Raw genomic sequence first — 22,124 nt, 5'->3', positions numbered from 1 at the left:
AATTGCAGGGAGATGAGCGATCATTGATCACATCGATAATAATTTTTTTCATTTCCTTCGAATATAACTTTTGATTCATTTCTGAAAATAGCTTAGTTAACTGCCTTAAAAATAAATATACATCAAAAAGAATTGAATAATATTTATTTATTTTATAAAATATATCAACTTACTAATGTAAAATTTATTTAAAAATTTTATTTATTTTTTTTGAATTTGGTTTAGCTCTAGCTAATTCTGCATAAATTTGATTATATAGAATTCTAAATCAACTTTTATTTTATTAATAACATATAAATTTTAAATTTATAAATTAATTTTATAAATTTAAACCAAACACAATGTTAATGAATTTAAAGAATATATTCAACATCTATTTTAAATAGCAAAAGGTTTTACTTTTTTAGAAAAATGGTTTTTAAGATTTAAATTCTCTCTTCGGTTACAAATGAGTTATCATCTATGTGATGATTGTAAATGAATGATATTTTTATATAATGTCAATTTACTTCTAACAAGTCTTTAAATAGAAATATTAAAATAAATATAAAATGAGTCATTTTATAATGCTTTTGACTGATATTTATAGTCATTATATTATTATTCTTAATTTTAGTCATGATCGTTAAATAAGTGATTGATAACTTGTTGAGCCCGTATCCTGATTTTACTATTTTTATTTAACATTAATTTTGAAAAAGTTGATACTTAAATAGCTTTAGTTTTGAAATATTCAAAAATCCTTTTCTTATTTACACCATTTTTGTTCACAATATTGTAGAGAGAAATTTCGGCGAGTATTTATAGGACAATCTCCAAATTCAAGACATTAAGGGTCAGTCAACAATCTCAACTCAATAACTAAAACCCACATACATTTTATATAAAAAATAAAAAGAAGAAGAAGAAGAAGAAGAAGAAGAATCGCATACACATTACTTCAAACTTACAGATATCGAAAGTAAAATAGAATCAGAATTAAATAGTAATAACCAAACAGAATGAAAGCTCATGAATCAAAAAAGTCCATTTTTAAATCTTTACTTTTTCATATATATGAACTCATCTTTAGTATTTTGGACATAAAAGGCAGAAAAAAATATGTGTTTTTATTAGTCAGTACATATATTAAGCATATTTACTGCAATATTACATTTTAACATTAATAATAAATAAATATTTAATTATTTAAAATTAATAAATATATATATTAATAAACTGTACATTTAAAATATGTAAAAAATTAAATTATATTTAATTAAAATCCATAAAATTTATATGATAAAATTTTTTAAAACCAATAATAATATAGTTGACATGAAAATTTCTAACTCTTATATTGTATATAGTGTTATTTACTTATAATCACAAATCACATAGCTGATTTATCCAAAGAGTTTCTTTAGCACTTAGTAGGCCCAAGATTCTTACTTTTTTCAATACTGAGAAAACCAAATTATCTTTCCGATTAAAACTCTTCTTTTTAATGTAATGGCAAAATAGAATAACTTTAGTAGTAAATGTCAAAATTCAAACTCATTAAACTAAAAAAGGGAACTATTATTTTTATAGTATCGTGAGTAAAGATTTACATGGAAAGACAATTCTTATCTTGTGAGCTGTGATAAAAACTCTTACTATTTGAAATGATTCTTTTTTATATAATCCTTTTATTGTATATATATTTTGAAAAACAATTTTGTACCCAATCCTACATTATGATTCCCAACTGGCCAAAACCTCATGCAAAGGCTTCAGGTGGATATTGTGGCTAACCAAGTATGCCTCAGGTCTAGCTGCTGCTTCTTTCTCCTGTCAGCACTCAGCACTGAATAACCTGTGACTATGCCAATCTGATTTGATCAGAGCCCTGACTTGCTAAGATATCTGCTTCAATCACCTTGAACCAAACCCTTTTTGTTTGTTTTTTTTTTTTTTTTTTAAACTACAAGTAATTGAACCAAACCCCACCCTTAGACAATTGGCATAGACATTATGCCTTATATTTTGCAATATGTCTACACTGCACATCAACTGGTCAAAATCCACAGAAAAAAATATAAAAAGTTGTATATGTGAAGTCTATTTAAGAATATATATTAGATAGGAACTCAGTTCCCCTTTATCTGAGCCCTAAGCCCCCACTCACGCCCAGCTATGGCTGGAAGAACTTCGGATACAAATAAAAAAATTGAACAAATTGGAAAATTGACTATCTCACTAATGGTAGGACCTCGTTATGTTTCTCTCAATGACAAGTCGTTTTGTGTATCTTTTTCATTACTATGTTAAAGAATCTAAAGAAAATTATGATGCTTTTGATTTCAAGATCGGTCCAAATACTTCTTGCAACTTGTTGATAACCATTTTTCAGACACTTTCAAGAAAAGATAAGATTAAGAATTCGTGTGTTTGATTTCTATAAATAATGACATTTTTATTGTCTTTGAGACAGTACTGATTTTTTTCTTCCTTTTTCTTTCTTTTTCTCTTTATAAAAATAAAATAAAATTAAAGTTCTTTGTTGTCTCAGTTAGCTCTCTTGCACCGCTGCACATGTTTTTGCTTACAGGAAATTGTCTAATTCTAAACATCTTATTATCTATACTGTATCCAACACAAGCCCAAGTACCAATACTTTAATAGCATTTAACAAATGCATATATTTGATAAAAATGAAGAATTTTATGACTTGAAAGAAAATAAATTCTTTTTATACTTGTTTTGTTCAAAACTATACAATTTATTTATAAATTTAGAATTTATATGCTTTGAATGAATTTATATAATTAAATTTGTATTAAATAGTTATAGTTAAACTAAATTTTAACAAAATAAATAAATATTCTAAATGAATTTCATATTAATTAATTATATTATGTTTGATTGAAATCTATAAAATTTATGTGTTTTAAATTAATTTAGAATTCTACATTCCAATTTATATAAAATTAGTTACAATTAAACTAGATTTTAACAAAATAGATAGAATTCTCAAAAAGAATTTTATATTAATTTAGCAATGTACTCCACTGTACTAAAATATCTCTTTCAATTTTATTTATTTTATTTTATTTTTTTATATTTTATTTTCAAATAAAATAAATTTTTTAATAGATTTCAACCAAACATAACATTACTTTTATTCTTTTTATATCATTAACTAATCAGAATTAAATTTATCTCACTAATTGATCAGAATAAGAGATATTTTTATAGCTGATATACTCAATAATAAGTAAAGTTTAGAAAATGGAGTAATAGCAAAAAAGAAAAAAAGAAGGGAAGAAGAAGAAGAAGAAGAAATTGATAGAAATATGAGAACAGCAAAAAATATGGGCTAACTCATAATGCATAAAATCAAATTGTTTGGCAGTAAGTGGAATTAAAGAAAAGATCCATATGGGCAAGCAAATCAAATCAAAAACGCCCACCCCAAAAAATAATGGTGTCAACTCTTTGTGAGACCAAAACAATGTGGGTTATCCCTTAGCCATGTGTGCTAATACCCCGTTACATCTGACCCTACTAAACACCTTAAGATGGTCCAAATCACAAGTCTCTTCTTGTTAAAAGGGTAAGGTTTAATTCTTAATAAGTGTCATGTAAGTAAAGTAAGTGGCTGTCTCTTTTTATCTGTTTCCTTCAAGTTTTATTCTTATGCACTGCTGTGTACAACATAAAACTACAATCATATTAAATTAGCGTTTATATATGTATTGAGGTTTCCCTTTTTTTTATTATTCTTCTTTGGAAGGAGGCAACTTGCACTGATTGACATGGGCATACTATTTGTTTTCTAATATCTTCAACATCCTTCAGAAACAGTGAAGCTTTTGGTTGAGGTGGTGGCTGTGGGGTTCCACACATGCTCATGTGTTCAAAGAGAGGAGGCCGCCTCAACGCTAGGGTTGTTCCTTTTCTTTTTGCTTCTTAACAAATTTAAAATGCCAATATTTCTTATATTTAAATTACTTTCAGCATTCTTTGAATTGATTAGTCCAGATATTTTATAAAATTCATAAATTTTAGGTAAGTCCATTACTAGCAGATTAAGAAAGGGTCAAAAAGAATTCATGAATTTGGATAAATTCATCATTCTCTAAAACTTTTCACATTTTAAGATTTTAATTTCTTATTTAGAAGGTGGAAAAGCTTATATCCATTCTAAGATTATCAGTCCATTAATTTTATATTCACTACTATTTGTTTTTGAAAAAACATAATCAGTTGATTTCAGAGTTTCTCAAGTGGGTTGATCAATTAATTGTCCTTCATGGGTTTTGAATCATCAGTTCAATTAGATTGGACATACACGTGTTTCTATTATCTTGACAAAAAAAATAATTATATAAAGGAATGATCTGGCCTTTTATTGACTCATTAATTGTCTTGACCATAGCTGTTCTTTGGGGCATTTGTCCCACAATTGCGAGTAAAATAACACCAACAATACAAAAAAAAAAAAAAGAGAAAAGAAAAAGGCAACCTTTTGTGGTTTAGCATTTGATGCCTGGAGAAATTAGGGCTAAAATAGCCTTTTCTAAAAGTAGATGAAGGGTTTGTGCCCTTATTTGTTGTGTGTGTGGTGGTGCCAATTGCTGCTCTTTAATTCTTTACTACTAATTGTTAAGGTATCAACTAATATATATAGTCTATTGTTTGCGGTTGTGGAGGCAAAGAGTGATATAAAAAGCATCAATCATCATTTCCAAGTTAATTAAATTGGTAGTAATCTCTATCAATATTATGCATAATTACAAAATATGCTTTGTGGGTAACATAATAACATGTTAGGCTGTGTAGCAAAGCTACCAACTCACTCACTAAAGCACATACGCCAGTCAACTCAGGCATTTTAAGTCTTCTTCTTTTCTTAAGAAAAAATTGTTTAAACTTGTGATAATTTGAACTCTCATTTTTGCATTTTATTTATATAATTAGCTATTTTGCCACATGTAATTTTGCTAAGTTGGCATCCACCTTTATTTTGCTACCCTTGTGGTCTAATGAATTGCTACCCTGTTCTTCTTGTTTTGAAATGGCCATGGAATTGGGATCTGTTTGGATCAAGGTTCAAAATATATAACTATACATAAATAAATGATACTGCCCGGTAGGGATTAGGTGTCAGTGCACGTGCTATATTTACAAGAGCGACTGGCACCACCTTGTTGCTGCTTTTCGATAAAATTTAAAATATAAAATTACTGCCTTTAATTTAATATATCTTAGTAAATGCTAAAGCTATATATACATATATGTGACTCTATGTATTTTCACTGCTATTTATTATAGAAAGATATAAATGCTTTTTCAGAAAAAATTAAAAAAAAAAAAAGAGAGTAAATTCTGATCTTTTTTTAGAGCCATTTTAACATTGAATTCCATTTTGTTTTATTTTTTATTTATAAAAGGATGACAAATCCAACTTAAAATCTTATTCTAATTAATATATATATTTATTAATAGAATAAATCTATGAGTGTTCTTTTATCATCCAATTTGTATTTTGGCAATCATTCACTTTTTTTTAAATATAAAAAGTATATGATTGAATCTAGAATATATATATATTTGAATGTTCCTATCTAATAAGTCTCGGGTAAATGGACTGAATAAATTTGTTAATACATATGTTAGATTTTTCTTCTTTTATTTCATATGTGCCTCCAACATTGAAGGGCATCTCCAATTCATCAGTAAACAGAAGTATGCATAATAAAATGGCACCTACCAACCTACCTACCTACCATATATGCATAATAATATCAAAGGCAACTATTGCTTTTCATACAGAAGTTAATTTTTTTTTTTTAAAAAAAAAAAAGATACCTAAAGCAAAAATAAAATAAAAAAGTACAATCAATTTAGCATTTTTATTATATCTGGAGAGAGTGGGGGCAGCTTCTTCCTTATAGTCCAAAATATTGATCAGAAATTTTGAAATAGCAACAGCAACATTTTGAAGAAGAAGAAGAAGATGATGATTATGAATAGAATAATTATTAAAGATGGAAATGGTAGCTTTAACAGGAAAGAAGGGTGGGTCGATGGTAGCAAAGAAAGCAACAACCCTCAGTCAAATCCATGTTTCTCAAGTACTAAACATTGAACAAAATTTCTCAATAGAGATAACCAAAACTTCCAGTTGGGAAACAACTCACTCCACCACTAAAATAAAAGAAAATTAAAACCGGCCCCCCCTCCCTTTTCTCTTAAATGTCTTCTATGCATGGAGCAAACACTTGTATATATGCTCCATTTCTATCATTTCAAAGTTTTTTTTTTTTTTTTTTTATCATTATCAAAATTGTGCCTCACCAGCACAACATGTGCCTGCCCATACATATGATTTATCATCCCCTCGAGGCCAGAAAAAAAAAATACAATTGGATTAGATTTGCTTGCTCCTTCTGTAGTTTGGAAATAATTTGGATCCCATTTTCTCATAGTTGGTACATCTTTTTAACTCTTCTTTTCTTTTCTCCCTTTTTAAAATCATCTTTGTAACATGGGTTTTCTTTAGTTTAAAGGAATGTGCAAAAGGAAATTAGAAGGAAGTTTATTGCTTTAATTTTAAGGTTGGTTAATTTCATGTGGCAATAGCCTTGTTTTGAAGTGGAAGCCAAAGTCACCAAAGCATAATGTCAGAGAGGGATGATTAATTAATATTTTTTTGGTTGGGTTACAGATTTTTTAATTTTGAAAATTTTCTAATTTTACTTTTTTATTTAAAAATATTTATGTATATAAAATTTAATTCATAATAAATTAAATACATATAATAAAAAGTAATATTACTATTATAATTCAAAAGTTCAATCTACTTTTTTTTATATGAAAAGATTATATACACAGGCTTGTTTTTAATAAAAGTATAGTTAAAATATCGTATCCAACCCAATATCTTAAATTCCCTTATTTTTTTAATTTTATTAGTTAAAATAATAAAAATATTTAAAAATTAATCATATAATTAGTGTGCCATTTTTAAAATAAAATTATCATTTAGTTGAAAAAATAACTTAATAAGTTAATTATATTTCTAATGTATCCAAATTATTTATATATTAAAATTACTGACACATATTAGAAATCTTTTAAAATTAAGCTTATAGATATATATGAAAGACACTTAAATGATTTAATTCTTATGATATTTTGGAATTTAAGAAAAAAAGAAAGAAATTGAGAGAAAGAAAAAGAGAAGCAGAGGTTACATCCTCCAAAAGCATGATTTCGATTAGGATAGTATGACCCACATAAGATATTTATTTTTAATGTTGAAGTCAGTGACACAGTAGTCAATGATATATTGATGACAAATTATCCACAGATCCCCATAATACTAATTATTTATTGATTGGAATTTTCTTATTTGTGAATGCCAAATGATTAATTTGGACTCTCTACAGTCTACACATACACGCTTAATTGTTTGCAACTTACAAAGATAGATCTTCAAGAATTATTTTGTCTTTGAAATTGAATTCTGTCTTTAAATTCTTTTCTTTTTCAAAAATGAAAATGTCCTTCTGCATGGGCTTATATGCATATGATAATTCCCATTAGTTTACAACAGTTCTGCACCGCAAAACAAAGGCATGAATACTCCACTCCACACTCACTGCCTGTCGATGCCCAACCCAACTCTGTGCAGTTTATTGCATTCGTGACCTCCATTAATTTTAATTAGATGGATATCAACAACTACAATACACTTACAGTTTAGATAGATTATCAATGGAACCCGAATGAATTCATTTGCATATTTTACCGTCATAATGTTTTCATAGTTTAGCTAGAGATTCTACAAGTTTCTTACTCAAAATGTAAATAAGTAAGAGTTGAATGCTTGACATCCTTAATTTCTATAGATATATATAATTAATTAAAAGCCCATTGAGTATAACTTTTACGGATATTTCAAGAATTTTAATGCAGTTACGCATTTAAAATTCGAATTTAATATTTAATTAAATTAAAAAAGAGCTTACATTATTTATTTTCTTAACTTACCAAATACGGTTTTATAGTACAAACAAATCGATATTTTATAGTAAAATATATAGATATCATAATTACAAAGTTTAAACACATTTCTTTTTCTTTTTGAGAATTTTTGTAAGGCATCTCAGAGTAGTGTTCCAACATACAAATCTCTCAAAGGTAAAAAGAAAAGAAAGTGAAGAATCCAATAGGAGTATAATCATTACACGTTCTTGCTCCTCCACCCATTTCTTTTTTATGTTACAAGTGACAAGAAGTCCTCAGTCATATCATGACAAACTTGAGAAGTTATGGTAATTAATCATACCCTAATTCAGCAGAATTTTAACTTATTAAGATTTCAACTTTGCTGTATAGGTGAAAAGAAAAGGAAGATCATGCACTCATGATCCTCCTTTAGCTTTGATTTTCTTGAAGCTGACCAAACTCATTAAAATGATTGCTTACCTATTCAATTAAATCATTAAAGGCATAAGTTAATAAGAGCCAATTGTCAAAAGACTCGAGATGTTGATTATCGGAGAGTGACCACAAGTCATCTTCAAAAATTAATGCCCAAAAACAAATCTTGGGTCAATTTCTAAAGAGAATCTTCATGATCTTAGGTAAAAATAGAGGGTGACAAATAGAAAATGTAAAGAGAGTACAATCATGGTCATGCAGTATAATTAACATAGGGACAAACAAAATCTTCCTAATAATTGTTTCAGCATCTTCTTTTAGTTAATTTTTCTAACTTTTCTTCCTTACTTGTATCATTTTCTGTCTGTGCTGTGTATGTAATTTATGTATAAATCATAAAGATATATGATATTACTCTTACATGCAACTCTCAATAAATTTGTTGAGATTCAAGAGAACCTGATGAGAGTAAGTTATAAATTACTGTCTAATGCACTTCAAAGTACGAACTTAACCACCAGTCTTGGAGTACACTCTTACTTAAAAACAAAATGCAATGGTGTATATATATATATATATATATATATATATATATATATACTGCCAAATCTTGAAAAGTAGCTAAGAATCTAGCTTACTCTTTCAACTTTTAACTAATGACATCAAGGTATAGTCATTTGGATGCCATCTTAACAGAAAGCTGTACTGTAAAATGCAGCAGGTACCGTTGAAATAAGAATTAAGCTCAGGTACGTTATGGTTAATGCAAAACCTAATCTTTCATGTACACACACAAAAAGGAAAAGCAAAGAAAAGAAGACAATAGGCTCCATTCAGCAGTACGTACAGAGGGTTAGAGAAAGAGTGCTTTTTTGTTTCTTTTATTCAATTTTAATTTCATAAAAACAAGTGGGCAAGAAGAGACAGCGTCCTTCAAATGATGGACTGTCCTCGTCTGAGCTTAGCTAAGCATAACTCTTCAATTTCGATGTTTATCTTCCATTTGGTGTCAGTATTTCTCCTCTGAACTTTTTCTGCCCAGGTTCTCTGTCTCTCTGCCGCTGATGATCATTGATGATGATCGAATGGGTAAAACTTGAAACCAAAACCAACACAAACAAGAAAAGCAAGAAAGAAAAAAGAAAATCTTTACGATTAACTCCAAGTGGTCCTAAAAACCCTCTTTTTTAGGAAAAAGTAAAAACTGGTTCTGCCTGAAGAAGAATGTGTCCAAAAAATCAGTTGCAAATATTGCCAATGACCAATGCCATGCCACAAAATCCCAAAAATAAATTTTTTTCTATAAGTGTCTTTTTTGTACAAGCTACAGAAGACCCAGTTAGATTCACATGTTATTTGCATCACTTTTGTAGGTTTCTTGGGTTTTTGCACTCACAAGATAGTAGAAAGATAGAAAAGAAAAAAAAAAGTGACACACTCACTCTGCTACACGTAAGAAGCTTTTATCAATGCATATACCAGCTAGCCTCATCTTTTTTGTCCTAATCATAAATGAAGGTTTTGACTGGTCTAATGATCTAGTATAATATCTCTGCCACTTTTTTTATATAGCTTCCACCAGACCAGGCTGGTCCAAACCTTCAAGATTTATTTTTTTTTCTTCTTCTTTGTGTGCTTTTACACGCTTGGGGTCCCCTTAATGAAAACTGCATGTATAATGGACACATATATATGCTTATGGTCCAAGTTGAGAAGTGTCAATTCTTCACCCATAGTCATAAACCACCCCTGCAATTTTCAGGTCCATGCAGGTGAAGATTTGGGGAAGATGGTGAATGACAAGTACTCGGGCACAAGTCATTCATGTTTATTTCTTTTTGGGTCCACTCCTTTATATGCCTATACTTGTGTGCCAAATCTTCCGCCAGCTTAATTTGAAGCTAATGACTGATAAGAGTTGAATTAAATTCTATATATAAGATCAAGAAACTGAAGAATATGACCCAGGTTTGAATCTGTGCCAGAAGTTCTCCAATTCAAATCCTGTTGGCAGGTAGGTAGCAAAGACATATAGGGTAAGATAAAGGCACCCATTTTAAGTAGCTCACTTAAAATTCTGACATGTAGAAAGAAAAAAAATTAAGAAACTGCCGAGGAAATAAACTTATAATTAAGCCGTGCAAGTGTAGCAATGTTGAACATGAGAAGATTAATAGATGGAAATTTGCAGGAGGATTAGGACGCTTAAAACTCAACCACAGATGGAGATGTGCTGACTTTTTCTTTTACTTGCTGATTAAATTTTGGAGCATGAGAAATATTCATGTAAACATAAAAACATAAAGAAGTCGATATTCTGGAAGGGAGTAACAGATTTCTCCAGAAATGCTCCAATCATAGAGATTCTTATGATCTATAACCTTATTGTCTAAAATTGTAGAATGAAAATATTTTTTGCCCCAATATTGATATATCACGGAAAATGACAGAACTTGAAGTTGTTGTGGACATGATCAATGGCAACATAAAGCGAAAGCTAAACAATTGACACCTTTAAAATGTTTCTTTTCTGCAAAAACTTTCAAGGCCAAGATAGAATTGGCACATGATGAATCTCCACTAAAGCCCAAAAACTTGGCTGTTACTGGCGCCAGTTCTGTGATCCACAAGGGTTTAGAGAGAAATGAAAAAGAAGGCACATATGCAGCTGTTCCGCTACTAGACAAACCGGAAAGACATCACAAGTTTCTTTACTTGTTTGGTTTTAAATCAAAGATTAGGTAGGCCAGCTTTTATACGTACCTCAGTTAATCAAACCCGGTATATGAGCCCATAGGGCACTCTTGATGCTAGGCTCGTAGACCTGTAAGATGATGACCATAGTGTAATAAGAATCGGAAAGAGCCTGATAGAACAAAAAGCAAGCAAGCTCATCTAGACTAACTGTTGGGGTTCACGAATTGAGAAGTCTAATTTCCACGGTAGGACCCCCTGCATCAGTAGGACTGACAAAGACCATCCCCAAATTCTACAGGAACACACACTGTGATTGCCAATAAAAATGCAATGCAAACACACTCGAAATTCAAAGAATGCAATATGCAACTCCTTTTCAGCAACAGCAACTAGAAATAGACATAGTGACAATAATTACACATGGAGTCTAAAAGATAATAAACTCAAAGCAACAGCAACAGCAACAGATGAACATGGAGATTGAAGTAGGGCAGAGATCCTTTGATTCCATTTTATGCCCTTAGTTGTCAGTATCGCATGTTAGCTCAAGGGATCAAAAGAAAAGCGTTGAAACCCCTTTTTGTCTGCCTGTGTACGACATTTCTATCATAACACTGTACCAATCATGCAACTAACAAATTTCAAACATTCATTGTCAGCGCTAATCTAGCAAAGTTTACACTGTCTCTTTCTTAATTGCGCCAAATATTTTGAAAACAAAAAAGATAAATAAAATCAATCAATCAATCAATCAACATTACCTTATCGGATAAAAACTTATCAAGTTATCATATATCTAAAAAAGCACATGTTGCATTAATTATTGAGCTAACTGCTCTGTTAGATTGGCAATTGATAACAACTAGATCCATGCAGTCGCCAATTCCGACAATCAATCGGCTGGACTCCACATTACAAATGTCCAAAACAACTGCACAAACAGTTAAGAAAGCAACAACAGTTCACATCAGTCCTCCAAATTTTCTGTCCTCTTATACTTGCCAACTTCTGAAAGCTAATTGCAAATTGGCAGATACAGAATCCCTTCCTCTAGCAATTCTACATCTATGAATGTAATTAAGTAAAATTCCAGCAAATGCTTTTAGAATTTAAATGGCTTCCACAAGAACCCAGTTCAACATACAGCAATCAAATAGATAGTTATTGGCACAAACAGTCGGATATTGCTACCAACATACGATTTAATTGACCAAAACTTGGGAGTTTCAGCATCATAATTGACAAGGCCAGAAGTAATTCACCAAGTCTTGTTAGGCCATTCAAATATTCAGCCAACAGAAGCAAAGGAGATCCCAGTGAAGCAGAGGTAGATCAGAAAACAGCAAGTAAACCAAGTTCCACACCAGTCAAGAACAGTTATAAAGTGTTCCGAGTCCTAACGGACTCAAGCTTATGGTCTTTACATCAGTACCATAGCAGACGAAAGAAGACCGCCGACATTAGCAGATTTGCACATGGCCGGTGTATGGTAGCTTCTAGCAGTTACCATTAAACATTTGTCTAAAATCACTTACAATTAAAGATCCAATGGACCAGTTTTGCTGCACTTATTACCATATTCATTAGAATTCAAGTGAAACAGAGTCAGAACCAATGTGAACCATGAATTATACAAATAAGTTAGGAATAAATATTTGATTCACAAAAGCAGTTGTCAATTATAGAGTATGAGTTTGTAAGTAAGAAGATGATAGTGCCAAGTGGCATATGTTTCAGTATTCAAAGTGTTTGGGGATCCTCAAACCAATCATGCGAGATTTTTTGTCGCTGGCACATTATATGCGATGTTCTTAGCATGTATGGCGCATTTAAAATCCCCAGCCAATAGCTTGCAATGATAAAGCAGCTCCTACAACTTCCACTCCACAGCAATTAACTTTTACCTTGGCCAACCCTTTGATTTAGCAAGAGGCTGCATGGAGGAAATTCAAGTTTGTTAAGTTCAGTACTTCTATTTTTCCTTTTTAATTAATCTAATTATAAATTCAAAGAGCGCCATGAATTCAGATCTTAAAGCGGATCTGACCAGTCAAAAAAAGACTGCATTAAGCCCATAATATATAAGTACGCTATTTCCTTGACCCAAAATAGAAGGTTTAGCTTCACCAAGATTTGAGAAAGCTGGGCCAAAGGCTACTGGACACCTAGAGATTTGGAAATTCAAAATCGATCCATGCATTGAAGAAGAGGAATAGCTGAGTGTGAGCTAATTATAACATCAATCTGGCTTAGGCCTAATTTGGCAGTTCTCCAAATAATCTTTTGATTTTTTTTAAAAGGTTTCCAGAAGCTGCTTTTTTCAAAACCATGATATGAGAAAAGCTAGAATATCCAACTTCCCCAAACCATAGTTTTGGAAAAGCTAAAAGATAACAAGCCATTTCTCTAGAAAGCTGTGACAAACAGGCACTTAACCTGACTTCGAAATTATGAGACTAGATTACATTGTTTCCTACAATTCACAATCATACTCCTTCAAATGATTTGGGGCACCAAACTGATATTCCATTTGTGGAAAAAAAAAATTACCACATTACTCATCATAGATTTAGGACGACATTTACAAGTTCATTCTTGTAACCAAATTGATGTTACATTTGCGGAAGAGAAAATTCTAAAGCAGTAACCATAAATTTAAACTGGTACATATTCTTTCTTTAAGAATCCAGGATGATAATGTTAATCCACCGACAATATAATGGCTAAGACAGAATACATTATGGAGATGGTTAACGTTTGAGCATTCTGATGTGGGATCATGTACTTGCACTTCAAAGATAAAAAATGTTCATATGCTATAAGAAAGCTAAAGTTACTTCAAAACTATCCTTGACAATACCAGCCAATTGGACATGTAAAAGCAAACTGTTGCAGCTTGGGAGTTAGGTCTAATCGGGACTGTGCAAAAGGGGAGACATAAAGACACTCAGATAAAATTACCATACTATTCAGTTATACAGCATGGATATACCAAAAACTGTATTAGTCGAGAATATGCATTTCTCTTTTTTATTTTTTGTTTATCCTGAAAGCAGACTCCTCCTGTGGCCTGAAGTTATTATGGAAAAGAACATGAAATTTCTTAGTCCTCCTCAACCACTCGCCTTCTAATTCATTAGTTGTCTCTAGCTACCCTGCTTCAATTTGACTCTCCCAGCATCTAATCAAATTCTACGCTAAGATAAACAGAGGCTCTTGATTATAAAAGAGCATTCAGTGTCTATAAATCCACTGAAAACACAGAATCCAGTAATGAATGCCTACATAGTAGATAAGGCCCTAAGCACCTGAAGTTGATCTTTTTTACAGTTCAAACGTGAAGTCCTTGAAACTCCAAGGAATATATAAACTATTACTCCTCTTTTTTTCTTTTTGTTTTATCACTAAGAAGCAACTGATCACTTGGTTCATCGTTCAATTTAAGTCAAACCAACCACCTCATATTTACCCTCAAAAGATTGGTAAAAAATCTCAAGCACAATTCTGCACATATTCATGTTTACAAAAACTTCAAAAAAAAGCTTAGCTAATTGTACTAATCCTCCTATGCATTATGTGCTACATTTAAGGAAAATAAAAGGAGAATAATTAATTTACCTCAAGAATTTCTCAAATCGCAGGAATCGAAACGCGATGAAACCTTCAAAAAGGCCCAAACAAGCACCAGCCAAAACATCAAGAAAAAAATGCCTACCAAGCAAAACCCTAGATAAAGCAGTAATGGCCGCCCAAATACTCACAACAAACACAACAATCTCAATAACTTTACTCTCATCTCCCACAACCCACTTCTCAATGAACCATCCACCACCGCGCACTCTCAACTCCAAAAGAGCAGTTTCAAAAAGAGTCTGAGACAAAGAAACCAAAGAAGCAATGAAAAACACACGAGACGCGTGGCCGCTAGGGAAAGAGAAATTGTCAGCGGAAACAGCAGGGGACATGTTTGGGTTGTAAGGAGGGCGAGAGCGACGGAAAGTGACTTTGATGAGACCGACGAGGGCGAGGTCGAGTAGGAGGCCGAGGAGGAGAGGGGAAAGGAAGTGGAGGAAAGGAGGCGATAGGGGAGAGAGAAAAAGGGAGAGGGTGATTGGGAAGGAGAATCGGAAATCAGCGGAAAGTTCGAGGAGGAGAAAAATGGAAGAAGGAAGGCATGAACTGAAAACAGAATGTAGAAAGAGTGAGAATTTTGTGTCTAAGTTTATTAGGTGGCAAAGCAGCGGTCGTCGTCGTTGTTGTTCTTGTTGTTGGGTGGCCATTGTCGTCGGCTATGGAATGGTGGTCAACGATTTCCGATGGTTCTGTTTGTTAAGTTTGGAATGGAAACTTGGAGAGTAGGTAAAACCGACGACGTTTAGATTGTGGTGCAGTGATGGCCCGGTGGTATAATTTCGGGCCGAGAATCGGGCCAGAAATAATGCATTTAGATGAAGCCTAGTATCCACCCAGCTGAGAAAATCCTTAATTCTAACGAGCCCAACAAGATCATTCCATCTTCCAGCCCCCTCCTTCAATTATTTTTCTTTTCTTTTCTTACACATAATAATTAATTAATTAGCTACTCCTGATGCATTATACACAATTCTTGAATGATATATATTTTAAATTTTTATAATTTTTATATATATTTTTTAAAATTTAGGTTCTTTTATGATTCACCTAATTTATAAATACACTTGCCTTTTTAACTTTGATATTTACTTATTAGTTAGGTTGCTTAGGTTTTTTCTTTGTGTGTGTGTGTGAATCTCACTTCATCAAATAGAAAAGAAGTGAGCTAACTTATTAAATATTTTCTTTTGGCTATGAAACTAGTGTTAATCTAACTCATTAAAGGGTGAAGTTTGATTATTTTTTAAATAATTTTACATGTATTTAATATGAACTATTACTAAATAGAATTTTATAAACAATGTGGCATCTAATAATGCATTAAAGAATTTATAAATATATTAAAATTTATTTAAAAAATTATTTTTCGGATTTAATTAAAACTAAAAATATATATATTTGATAATTTTTATAATCACAAAATATCTAATTGGATACTAAATTAATTAAAAATACTTATTTTATCAAGTATTTATATTTATGTTAATATTTATAATTTAAAAAATAATAAAAATATAAAATGTACCTAAAAAAATTAAAACACATATTACTGATTTGATGTGAAAAAATACATATGTCCCTTGCAGAGTTATTTTTCGAATTGTACCCTTGATTAGATATTTTTTGCTGAATAATAAAAATAACCTTCTTACATGTTACAGGTTAAGTCTTTTAAAATTGTACAACCAATTTAACAATTTGCTAAATTTATCATTTGACGGTTATGATTGTGCAAGTAAATTTATTTATAAACTAGGTCCACTATAAATGTGGCATTCATTCAAGAGTGACTATGAGGTAATAAATAGGAAATGGCCACGTAGAATTCACAAGGGCGATACAGTAGTTATTGGGGGTACCAACATAGTATGAGCCAATTATAATAATTTGTAGTGTGTGTACAAGACGCAACATGACAACACCTGATATACTAAAACTATAAAGAGACTCGTGAGCTTATGGATCAATAAGTCAGTCTGACGACTCCAGGTTCAGGCCCATAAATTAGGCAACTCAAATTTAGTATAAAAGGAATTATTATCTTATTTAATTGTTATATGTTTATTAATTTTGAATAATTAAATACATAATAATTATTTAATATTAAAATATAAAATATTTATGCATAACAATCTTAATGTTCAAATTAAGCCTTGCTCTATACTTTTTTAGGAGTTATTACAATCCTAGTAGCTAATGGTAGTGGATCAAAAAACGTTTATTTTCCCTTTTTAGCTCAAAATTTGACTTTCTAACTTTACTAGCGAAGCCCGTAATATCAACAACATATTGGCATGACGACCCTACTTCTGTCTCCTTGAAACTCTAAACCATTTCCTATTGGTGGCATCCAAGAAGAGTTTAACCATTAAAGCCTCAAGGGGGAAATGAAACATATATCATCTTCCATTCTTTTCAACCTAATTATTTAGGTATCTCCTCAACCATGTGTTCTGAATACAAGATGTGATCATACTTGTGAAGGTTGTGATGACATGTGATGCTGTCTCTTTCCATAAATTAGTCTTCTCGTCTGTTCAAATTAGTCCAATTCGTGCCCACGTATTTAATCATGGAAGACAACATTTTTATGTTAAAAGGAATAGAAAATGGTGCTATTCACTTGTGTAAATTTAAATACTCCAAACCAGCATTTTAAACGCCAGCAGGAAATCTAAGGATTCTTTTGTTCTGCAACTCCATTTACCACAAAGCAAAAGCAAGAATGAGCTGTAAATATACCAATTGCCATTTACCAAACACAAGTTACCAAATCCAATTGATAAGCCAACGTCAGAGAGGGTCCAAATCTGTAGGCACAATTAAAGGCCTTTGTCACTATCTTTGAATAAATACCCACAAGCCCAGAAAGATCCAAGTCATGAGCAGGCCAGGAATATAAAGAAGATTCAGGAGCATCTCGGTCTCGGAGGACATTATAAAATTTACTTGTAGTAATGTTTTTTAATTAGGCAGAGGTTATTTTTATTAAAGTTTAACTGTATCAGATTCTACCTGTGAATCATTTCCTACTGTTTAAATTTAAAATACTTAAAAATATGCATTACTCATTAAACAGTTCAATTTAATACATTAGATTTAATTAAGTTATTCTCTTGTATAATTAATAAACATTAAAAAGAAAGGATTTATAAGAAATGGGCTAGCAATTTTTTTAATTATATTTTTCTTTTCATTTCATGTGGAGTAGTTACTTCTTCTAAAAAGATACAGACTGATTACTTTAACTTCTCCATGCAGGTTTTTTTATTGTTATTTTGAAGCAAATATAATGAAATGGGTTTGACCCATCATGATAGACCCGATCCATGAATCTTTAAGTTCCTTTCAATAGACCCTCACAATGACTGGCAGTTCTCATACCCAGACAATGATCATCTTACCAAACCTGACTAGATCACGTGTTATGCTCATAGTGCCTTCCTTGTCAAATTTTGCTTGGACAAATGGTCAATTTGCCTCTTCAATTTATATCTAAAAATTAATTTAATTTAATTTAATTTTTTTAAATAAATAGCTCTCTGAACTTTTAAAGATTAAATATATTTAATTTAAATTTTTTATCAAATAACCCATGAATTTGGATCAAATATATTTAATCTAATTTTTTTAAGTGAGATAATATTAAATTTCTAGGATTTAATTAAATTATAAAAATTAAAAATAATATCTTTTCATTAATTGTCTAATAATATAATAAAGTAACGCATTTATATAATAAAATATTTGATAAAATTTAAAATTTAAATTTAATTGATCTAAAAATTATAAATTATGCGTCAATTTATTAAAAAAATTAAAATTTTAATTTATTTAATACTTGTTATTTTTAAATCAAACAATAAATTAGTGAAATAAATTTTATTTTTAATTTTTATACTTTAATTAAAACCTAAATCTAAAAAAAATAAATATAATATATTTGATTTTTAAATACACTGAAAAAGTCTATATTCAATATATTTGACTGTTGAATTTAAGTTTACGAGGCTATTTGTTAAAAAATTAAAATTAAATGTATTTAACTTTTAGAGCAAATTGACACTTTGTCCAATTCCGCTTCCCATTTGGTCATTCAAACACAATTTCGTCCGATAATCACTCCCTACCTCATCAATAAATTCCTGCCCTAAATTTCAAAATTCCATAGTTTATAATAATATAATTATTTTTTAATATTTCAATATATTTACTTAATAAAAATTTATATAAAAAAATTTAATATAAAATCTTAAAATTTTACATACTAAACTTTGTATAGAAATTAGTCGTATATATATTTAATTTGATTTAAATTCTATAAATTTAAAATTACGATTTGAAAAAAAATGTTTATGTAAAGGATTCTTATCCTTCAGGCTTGTGTCTTTTTTAGGCAAACCAACTGATATAACATTGACAAATACTATCTAGTTAATCTATTAAAGATAGCAGCTAAAGAAGAGTTGTAAAATGTTTAACAACGAATCATGAAAATGGAAATTCTAAATAATAATAGTTTCATTAAAAAAATTAAAATAGTATTCTACCACTTATATCTAATATATTTTAAATCAATTATAAATATTTATATATATGAAAAGGAAATAAAGAGTGGAAATTGTGGGAGATGCATTAACTTGTGTTTTGAATGATTCTATGGATGAATGCACCAACGGGCCTCCCTTATTTTGTAAACCTAAGAAAAGAAAAGAAGACAAATTTATAGTAGGAGCAATGCGTGCATTTAAGTCGCTTCAGAAGCATTGATATTCTCATGGCCCAAATTAAAGTCTGTCAACACATGCCACGAGCCACTAGGTTAGGGTTTCTTCTATAATCTATACTAGCAGTTGTATTAAAGGTTCTGAAGCATTGATATTCAAACTTATTATTAAAAAAATACTTCAATTAATAAGGTAAGGATTCGTTTGAATGATTTTCTTTTTTCATTGGTTGTATTTGTTTATTTGACCAATTCAAAACGATGCATATTGTATTGTTAAATTGTAATCCCTCCATTCTGTAGTAATTCATTAGTATTTAACTTGAATTAATACAGCAATCAATAGAGAAAAACATAATTAAATGAGACTAAATTATCTTTTTATCGGTAGACTCAAAATTTATAACATCTAGTCCAATACTTCAAGTAATTTATTAATTACTAATTTTAACATCAAAATAAAATAATTAAATATTATATTTAATGTATAAAAATAACAAATTTTAAAATGAAAGGAGTAAAAAAGCAACATTTAAGGAGAGAAATATCTAATTACCAATTAAATTATGAATTTTACACTTTTAATAATTTTATCTAATTATTTTTAAAATTTTAAAATAAACACTCATGCTTGTAATTTATTTTCAAAAACACTTTATGGTAAATTTTTTCAAAAAATTTCACACTAAGAAAAATATCGTGGCAAATCGATTTTATTTACTAAAAAAATAATAAATATGAATTAGCAAAAATAATTTGTTCTAGATTTAACAATATGACCATTAGAGATTTTATATATGTGTAATCTTTCATAAATTTTGAATATCTAAACGTAATTAATTTTTTGTTCACTCACTAATTTTTTTTTAATAAAAAACTGACTTGCCATGTTATTTTTTTATTATAAAATTTTAAAAATTGTCATTGAAATTTTTTTAAAAATTAATAAGAATATGAGTATTTATATTACAATTTTAAAATAATTAGATAAAATTATAAAATTAAAAATTTAATTGATAATTAGACAAATAAAAAAAAAGATGTTATGTTTTCATACAAAACCAACCCCCGTTGGTTATTGAGGGAGTTGATAGGTAAGAAAGATCGTCGAGTTTTTTTCTTGATTTGATTGCTAACGAATAATCTTTGGTTGGTTATAATTTAATTGTTTTAGTTTGATCTTGTCATATCTTTTATATTTTCATCAAATTTTTGTGAAAAGTGTTTTCTCTCACTTTTCTATTTTTTCTCTCCATTAATTTTTTTATTTATTTCTTACTCTCTCCGTTATATACTAATTATCATTTTTTACTAGTTAATTTAGATTAATAAAGTATTCAATAGATTTAATTATAACAAAATTAAATTAGTCTAAATTATCTTTCTATAGATATTACATCTATTTCAATATAAAAATAAAACATAAAAAAATTATCTGACATTAGATTAATAAAAGTTACAAATAATTAAATTTTTTATTTAAAAAAAAGATTGTTAATATAGAATCAAGAGAGTAGTATATATGATTACTTTTTAAAAACATTTGATAAATATTTTAAAAAATATAAATAATATTAAGTGTTCAAATTTAATACTTAAGAGTTTCCTTAATAAGATTATTAATCAATTAAAAATATAAGATCTTCAAAACCCTTAATCTCAATTTGTGAATACAATATTTCATATAAAAATATGTATTCTATTATTTATAAGTTACAATATATTTTAATTGGCTTCCTATTTAAAGATATTGATAAAATATGGAAATAAAAATAAGACCTAACAATAATATCAATTTAGGATGCTGAAATAAAATATAAAAAAACTTTAACACCTTTCAGTATTTTCATAATTTTATTTCTTTGAATGCGATGCAATTCTTCATTTTAGCATTTTGATAATTTTATTTAAGAGTTCGGACCAATATTTTGACTACAAATAAGAGTTACATTCATGATTTTTATAAATATAAATAAATAAATTCTATTTTTTTTGTTTTTTTCTTCTTATTTTTTTATGTTAAATGCATTAGTTAATTTAATATTTTGACTTTCAATACAATTTAATAAACATTTTGATTTTATTACTCTAATATTTAGATACTCTTAAATTTTAATATAATATAACAAAGATTTAAATTTTATTTTTAGTAATATTTAAACTTTATCATGCATTATATATAAATATATTGAATAGATATACATAAAAAATAAATTTAAATATTTTTAGATTATATTAAAAACTAGAATATTAAAAGTAATGAGATAATTAAAGTTTAGTCCATTTAGCTGTTTTCCTTTTGGAACTGAAAGCTCTTCCTTAGACATAGAATTTAGTGACCTATCTGACGGCTGGGATAGCATGATAATCTTGCTCATTTAGCTAACAAACAAGTAACACCTGCAGTTGCTACAGAAGCTTTTGAAAATAATTTTGGCAAAAAGAAAAAAGAAGAAAAATAGAAGTGATGAAAAAGCTTTATTAAAAAAAAAAGAGAATAGAAATTTTTGGGGGTTTGCTAAGGATGAGCACGCCAAGTGGAAAACGCAGTTCTCGGAGCCCAAATTAGATTCTGCAGGCGTGAGTCCAAAGGCTGGCAAAGACTCCCTCCTACCCTTAATTCAGCCCCACCCCCCATTTCCATTGCTCCCTG

The 22,124-nt window shown here is 29.4% G+C and overlaps 1 protein-coding gene across 1 annotated transcript; it reads right to left on the bottom strand.

The window, feature by feature from the left end:
• Window positions 1-11,905: 11,905 nt before the first annotated feature.
• Window positions 11,906-15,590, bottom strand: LOC8279637 (probable lipid phosphate phosphatase beta). The gene is made up of 2 exons (XM_002529734.4): window positions 14,731-15,590; window positions 11,906-13,045 (listed from the first exon to the last, which is right to left on the bottom strand). Exons 1-2 carry the CDS (start codon window positions 15,390-15,392, stop codon window positions 13,006-13,008), a joined length of 702 nt encoding a protein of 233 aa, XP_002529780.1. The 5' UTR covers window positions 15,393-15,590; the 3' UTR covers window positions 11,906-13,005.
• Between the last annotated feature and the right edge of the window lie 6,534 nt (window positions 15,591-22,124).

This window comes from Ricinus communis, chromosome 5, assembly GCF_019578655.1.
Source record: "Ricinus communis isolate WT05 ecotype wild-type chromosome 5, ASM1957865v1, whole genome shotgun sequence".
In the NCBI taxonomy this organism is placed as follows: domain Eukaryota; kingdom Viridiplantae; phylum Streptophyta; class Magnoliopsida; order Malpighiales; family Euphorbiaceae; genus Ricinus; species Ricinus communis.
Note: the sequence above shows the minus strand (reverse complement) of the source record. Positions and strands in the feature narration are given on the sequence as shown.